At 36.7% G+C, this 7,753-nt stretch overlaps 1 protein-coding gene across 1 annotated transcript; it reads right to left on the reverse strand.

Moving 5' to 3' along the window:
- Nucleotides 1–826: 826 nt before the first annotated feature.
- On the reverse strand, nt 827–6,050 carry LOC147291732 (protein SUPPRESSOR OF GENE SILENCING 3-like). Its single transcript, XM_086236219.1, has 6 exons — nt 5,852–6,050; nt 3,289–4,288; nt 2,828–3,122; nt 2,385–2,629; nt 1,528–1,685; nt 827–1,392 (listed from the first exon to the last, which is right to left on the reverse strand). Exons 2-6 carry the CDS (start codon nt 4,285–4,287, stop codon nt 1,167–1,169), a joined length of 1,923 nt encoding a protein of 640 aa, XP_086092345.1. The 5' UTR covers nt 4,288; nt 5,852–6,050; the 3' UTR covers nt 827–1,166.
- Nucleotides 6,051–7,753: the final 1,703 nt, after the last annotated feature.

Consider the following 7,753-nt stretch of genomic DNA (forward strand, 5'->3'; position numbering starts at 1 on the left):
GTGCACAACCGTCATAGTTTGGACGACATTTATGCAATAAAGCCTTTTTTAAATTATAATTTCATTGTTATTTTTATTATTAGAATTAGGGTTAAATACAAAAATAGTCTATGAACTTTATAGTTAATCTCAATTTAATCCATTAACTATAAACAGTGTCAATTTGGTTCACGAATTTTTCAAGTTATACCAAAGTAGTACAAATGTTAACTTTCATCGAATAATTTAACAGAAAATGATCCTGTACACAGTAAGAGACCACATTTTCAGGGACATTTTAGTTGGTTTATCACATTTTCATGTGACCAGTTCCATTAATTTCTTTGTACTGCTTTGGTACAACTTAAAAAATTCATGAATCAAATTGATACTTTTTATAATTAATAGACCAAATTAAAAATCGGTGTACAGTTAATAGACCATTTTTGTATTTAACCCTTAAAATTATTATAACACTTACAATTTTCTAGTGTTAACTAAGGATACTTAAACGATATTGTTGAAAAGGTCCACATAAGTCCTGCAGATAGTCACTGGAATGAAGGAGCTACGCATGCGGATGTGGAATGTAATTCCCAGGATGCTAGTCTTATTTCTAACCATCACCTCTACAACCTCATTCATAACTTGATATCATTCACAAGAATATGGCTTGTGTTGTGGTTCTTGTGTGAGCAAATTGTTACTGGGTTGCTGATGCCTTCGAGTGTATGGCTAAAGCTAGGACTATTTCTAATTAATCCTTTTTCTTTCTTGGGCTCCAGCTGTACAGCCCTCCTCAAGGATCACAATACCACAAGAAAAAAAAGAATGTAGAGTATCATCATAAATAATTTCGGGTATTACTAACAGCAGATGTTAAGCAACCTCAGATAATCAGAGTACTCAGACAAAACAAAAAACAAAAAAACAAAAGATATTCAGAGTACTGCCAACCTCAGTTCCATTTTAATGGCTGTCTCTCTGCTTTTCTTTTCAGTAAAATTCTTTGAAGCTATATATCATTAACCAGGCAACAAAAGATAAACTTCCCTAAAGTTTCCTAGAGACCAAATTTAGCAGGTGTTCCTCTCTCTCTCTCTCTCTCTCTCTCTCTCTCTCTCTCTCTCTCTCTCTCTCTCTCTCTCTCTCCACATAAGTAAATGCACTCGACTAAGATCTCACCATCAAAGGCCATTGGCAGTATCTTCAGGGTGATGCGGGGCGTATTTGTCCATGAGCTGGGTTAATTTGGCATCATACTCCTTCTCCAGCTCTACCTCTTCTTCCCAATGCCTCCGCTTCATTGCAGCTTGATTGTCCAAATGAGATTTCATCAGCAGATCCCTCTGTGCCACAAAATCTTCCATCTCTTTTTCTTGGAACTTGATGAAGTTGTTAAATTCCTCCGACCTATGGCCATAAGGAAGTATGAAACAAGTATAAATCAAAAAAATCGAAAGCACCACATGGCTTTCCAATATAAAACCAGAATAGGAGTCCTAGCTTTCTTTAGTCAGCCAAATTCTTTTTAACACATCCAGTTACCTGTTTTTGTGTTTCTCTGCATTTGAAGGACTGACATATGACTGCTTCACTTTGTCACGTTCCTCCTGCTGCAGCCTCTCGAAATTTTCTTCCTTTGCATCTCTTGATTCTTGAATGATTCTGATTTGGTCTTTGAAAAATTGTTCTTGGAGATACATCTTTTCACAAAAAATAAATAGATAAATAAAATGAAATAAAATAAAAGAGTAAGTACATCTGCCAAAATGAACAACAAATACAGAAAAGAATAAAAGATTTAGAAGCCACAACTAAAAAGAAAAGTGATGGGTAAGCACATCAACATGTTTAAAAATATCAACTGCAAATCAGTCAAACCTGGATGCAAGTGTAAAAACAGTTAAAAAATATATATATATACATATATAAAAGATAAAAATTGAAAAAATATAATTATGATAACAAACGCACAAGAAAAAGCCTCTAACCAATGGTCTTTTGTCAAAGTGCAGCGCAAATTTTTATACTCATTTTAAGCAAAGTGATTGTTTATAAGTTTATAACCATTATAGACAAGTATTAGTTAAAATCATTTCAAACAAATAAATTGGTTAGGTTATAAATTATAATCATCTCAAACAAATCTATTGGCTATAACCATTCAAACAAACAGGATGGTTAAACCACTTAGAACAAACAGATTGGTTATAACAATTTCAAAACCCATTCACACCCTCAAACAAAGTCATAAACCTCTTGACTTGACTTCTACTCTAACTTTTAATTTAAAGACATCCATACCAGAATATGGAAGTAGTGTCTACATTGTTGTTTAAACCACACCACAGTTTCCATCCTAATCTAGGGGCATAATTATATATCTACATAAGGAATATTACCTCTTCCTTGTTCTCTTCATGCTGCATTTTTGTTCTCTGTCTCACAATCCGATTTTCCTCCGTTGTCTTCCGGAGCTTCTCACTAACTATACCAAGAGATTCTTCAAGAGCTTTCGCATGCCTCTGTTCTTTGGCAACCTTGTTCTTCAACCAAATAAGCTGTTGGTTGTCCTCACTCATTTGCCTTATTTGGTTCACAACCATCTCCTGGTAAGATCTCATCTCATACTTAAGCTTGGATTTACCTAATTAGTAATAAAACATGTCAGACACCAAAAATACAACATTAGCATGAATCTTAATTGCAGAGAGAAGTCTAATGCATCAAAGTTACAAAATGTACTTAAGGGATTTAAATGAAGACCCCGTAACCAATATGCAAAATGTTCAACAAAAGCCACAGAGAGAGAGAGTTTGAGAGAGGGGGAGAGAGAGAGAGAGACCTTGGGAATGGTGGTTGAATGTATCCAAGTCTTCTTTCATCGCCATGTATCCATAGAGCTGCCGCTTCCCACCTGGACGAAATAAGACACGACAGCAATGCCAAGCATCCTTGTCTGTCCTTTGCTCTATAAAATGCTTGTGCAGGCGCTCAGCCTCTAAGTAACCCCTTGCCGAGGCTTCAAAGATCAGAATACTCATCCCACGGTGTCCTTGTGGACCATATGAGTGTCGCGCCTTCACAGCAGCATAAGAGCTGAAGTAATCCAGAAGCTCCTGATTCCCCATACCAATCCACTGAAATTCAAAGCAATAAAAGTGAAAAGGATTAGAATGATACCAAATCAAGGAATCTTTAGCAACAAATTATGACAATGCAACTGTACTTGTGATAGAAAATTGATTATATAAAATGGACTCCAATATCATCTCAAATTTCAAGTGAGAAAAACATAAATCATACCTTGTCATTTTCATCCTGCTCAAGTTTAGTATTCATAATGACAACCATTGGTGGCCAGACAATCTCATGATCCTTTTCCTCATCTTGTAAACCTTTCCATTTACCAAATGCTTCACCAGCAGGTACAACTGTAGTTCCCCTCCTCCGCAACTCCTCATCCAAAAGTTCTGCAAACTCTCTATGTTGTTTCACTCTTTTTGATCCTTTTGTTTTGGCATGTGTCATCAGGGGCTGCAGGCCTCGGTACCAGTCAATGGCACCAGGACCACCTTGGCATGCAGAACAATGCCATTGCCTAGCAGGATCATTAATCTCACCAACAGTTAAACTATCCAAAATCTCAAAAAATTTCTTAAACCATCTGCTCTTCTTTCGAGTGCCATGGCTCTTTTCACTTGAATCCGAGTCAAACTCATCACTTAATAGCTCATCATCGGTATCACTCAAAGCATCAGAATTTTCATCAACATCATCATCATCAGCAGCAGCAGCAGAGACATGGCTGTCCTTGTCATCTTTGCCCTGGCCATCTTCTGAACCCTCGGGTTGAGTGAAACCAGCTCTAGATTGCCAGTTCCATCCATTGTTGAGTGGAGGGGGAATTACATGTTGTGTGGCCACAGAGTTGTTTTCGAAACCCCTAGTGGATGATTGCTGCCATACATTTCCTCTTCCGGCTGGTTTTCTAGAATCAGCAGTTTGTGAAGGCCAGGAGTTACCAGGTGCCCGTCCTGATCCACCACTATTCCACATACTTGGCTTCTGAACATTTGCTGGTGCCCAAGCTTTAGAATTAGAATTTTGGGAACCCCATTGTTTTGCAGCACTGCTTCCAGCTCTGTTCTTTGATTTCCTGGCAATTACCTCCCACTCTCCATCATCTTGTGCTGAGCCCAGATTAATGTCTGCTACACCATGACTCAACTGCTCAACCTTGGGGCTATTAATTTCAGAGACATCTTTTCCTTTGGGATTTCCACCACCTCTTCTCGAACTCATCCTAGAAAGCAAACAAAAGTCACAATAAAAAAATTTAGAAGTTTGAACATAAATTATCTTCCAGGATCAGGAGCATTGCTATTTTCCTTCTTCTTTTTTTTTGGTAGACAAAGAGTCACAGACTAAAGCCGTTTGTGCAATTTTATTACACTATCACTATTAAGTATGAAATCATAATATGATTGCACAGTGCACACATTTCAATGGTAAAAGTTACAAAGCTCGAAGATAATAAACATATAAATAAAGGCACAGTTAAAAGAGGATATTAGCTCCAACAGAGTTGAGGAAAACACAGGTCCTTTTTTTATTACCTTAATTTTCCCAGAAAACAAACAAAGCAGAAACAGAAGGCTGTTAGGTCAAACATAAACCATCTATAACACAACAAACAAGGGTGGAGCCAGAGATTTTAAATAGCAGGGGTCAAACAAATAATGAATAAGAATGAAAAAAACAATATTAGTCTACATCTAAATACAAATATTGTAGAGGGAAGCCATTGCATTAATTACATGAAATCTATTAATTTGTTACGAAAGCACTTTGTTTAAGAATCATAACAAGTTGGTTTTCCTTTTTAATTAGTAAATAGATTCAATAAACAAGAATGCTTTTATAAAGAACGAATGAGTGTATCTCATAAGTTTCAAAAGCTAAAAAGGATTGCAGGACTTAACTCTCAGCTGATTGATTGAAAGAATACAGAACAGAATGCATTTCTAATTTTTATGGTGAAAATAAAAATTGAGAAGAAGAAAAAAAAAAAAAAGGCAGTGCATCACAAGTACACACAACACTAACAAAGGAAGAAAGGAACGTAAAAACAGAATATGTATAAAGAACAGTGGTAACTCACTTGGTAGGGATAATTTGTATCAAGCATAAACATCATCCAAAAATGATAAACAACATTATTGAAAATATACAGTGGCTGATACCATAGTGCTCATCACTAAACAAAACCATAGGCTGTGTTAACTCGTGAAACATATAAAACCAAAAAAAATGGGTGTTTCTACTGCTTCCTCTGTATTTTTATTGTCTATACTCAATGCTAGGCAGAAGCTGATATAAGCAGATGTACACTAAATTGTTACCCAAAAAAAAAAAAAAAGCAATATGAAACTATTGCAATAATACAAATCATAAAAATTAAAATTAAAATTAAAAAAAACTCCTAAAACCCGACGGATACACAGATCACATGAATACGTTTACTACTTTCTCAAAATTTGGTAGGGGCTAAGCTAAGACAACAAAGCCCTAAAATATTTCCAAAAGCTTCCAAATACATAGAAACGAAATGACAAATCCAAGAGAGAAATCCAAAGAGGGTTTTAGAAATAAAGAAAGTGAAATTCAAAGCAAAACATGCACTGAAAAAAAAGACTGTTTTACATACTGAACTCCGATCTATATTGCTACGCCAAAATAAAAAATGTGAAAAAAATTCAAACAAATTAAAAAAAAAAAAAAAAAAAAAAAAAAACCCCTCAAAATTACAGATAGGCAAACGAAGAGAGAGAGAAGTGAGAGAGAAGTGAAGCTTCAGAGGCGATACCTGATGAACAACGCCGACCGTCGTCGATAAGAGTGAGGATCGCGCGAGGATGGTGCCGGCGACGGAGAATCACGCGATTGTCGAGTGTCGGTGTCGGAGTCGGAGTGTGAGTGTGAGTGAGCAAGAGAGAGAGAGTGAGAGAGTCAAAGCGAGGAGCAATGGCGTGGAAAAGCATGTCTTAAGAAGACCATGCCTTTTTATTGGGAGCCCAACCCTCTCTGCCCTAGCGCACTTGGTTCCGGATTCCAAATCATGTTTAAAACTTTTTTTTTTTTTTTGTTTTGACTCTTGAGTAACAAACTATACTACTTTTTTATTTTAAAAAATCATGTTGTGAAAATAAACTATACTCATTGTTAACAATGGTTATAAAAAAACTTATAAAAACTATATTTATGCTCTAAAAAAAAACCTGAATCATTCATGTGGCAGTGTTGATTTTATTTGGTGTATAAATTAGGATTTGCATAGATATAAGGCCTTCTACTATAGTCCCCAAAAAAGGGACCTAAAACCCAAAATGGGTAACATATGCACACTATGAGCGGAAAAGAAGACCCAAAAGTGCATGACACCCAGTGTTACTGAAAAATGGGTATCAGTTATACCCAAACCCAAAATTGTATGGCCCACCCATGTGAAACCCACAGGAGGAGAGAGAAACATACGCGAGCTGCTGACTTTTGCGCAGGAGTGGGCCCCTATTAGCCCGGCTTTGCTCCTCTGCGCCTCTGGCACGCGTGAAGGTCACCAACGGTCAGGATGAGTGGACCGTTGATGGATGATTGACCACAATTAAAGGACCATTAGTCCTCTTTTTTTTTTTAAAATGGAGCACCCATATGAGCGGGCCATTGGGAATCAACGGCCCAAATCGCTCAATAATTTTTGTTTCGTTTTAATCATTAAAAAATCTATAAAAATTTGGGAAAAAAAATCTAAAAAATCTCAATTGCTATATTCCCCAAAATTACATATATATCTATCATGCACCACCCATAGCTCTTCTTCAAAAACATCAATTTTTGACACCAAATTTATACAAAAGTTTTGTTATCACCATGGCTAGTAAAGGAAATTCGTGAAGATCCCCTAGTGAAGCCTTGGCTAGAGGAGTCTCAACTCATGTCTTGGTGCCAATCTAAGAAATAATGTGCTTTGAGATGAAACTTATGTAATTTTCAAGCGTAACTTAAGGGGTCAAACCGTGCATGGTATTGGCGGCGCTAAAGCACTATAGAGGGAGATGGTGCGGGATTACACCAAGTTTTATAGTTCGTTGATGGAGGCCGAGCGAATGCACCAAAGCGGTGCAAATGATGCCAACACGATAATTTTTTTTTTTTGTAATTAATTAGTATTTAATTGTGAGATGCTATGTTTATTCGGTTGTTTATTTATCAATCATATTTATTTAATTTTATGATTTTAGTTTGCGCAAGTACTTTTTTTAGGACAAGATTGGAAAAAAACTTCAATATTTATATGTTTGGGACCAATTACGGGAAAATGCAAAGTAAACGTAGGCGAACACTACGGCCTGGTTGAGTGAACCAGAGACCCCCACCACCGACGATTTCGACACTCCCGAAAATGACAATTTTGGTCCAACAATTCCACTTGACGCAGACAATGACCCACTAGCATTTCAACCAATAGGTCCTTCATGGCCAAGGCCACTAGGAAGAAACCATTCAAAGCGGGCCAAGGCAGCTAAACCCCACCAAGTTCATATGGTTGAGGCAGTTGATGATTTGAATGAAAATTCAAAGTTTTTTCATACAAACAAGACTTGACAGAAAACATGCAAAGAAAGAAATAAAAACAATAAAGGAAGCAAGAGAGAGGTCGAGGACCGAGAGGCAGCAAGAATGGGAAGAACATAATATTATGGTGATTAAC

This window comes from Dryas octopetala, chromosome 3 (genome assembly GCF_963921425.1).
Source record: "Dryas octopetala chromosome 3, drDryOcto1.1, whole genome shotgun sequence".
Taxonomy (NCBI): Eukaryota; Viridiplantae; Streptophyta; class Magnoliopsida; order Rosales; family Rosaceae; genus Dryas; species Dryas octopetala.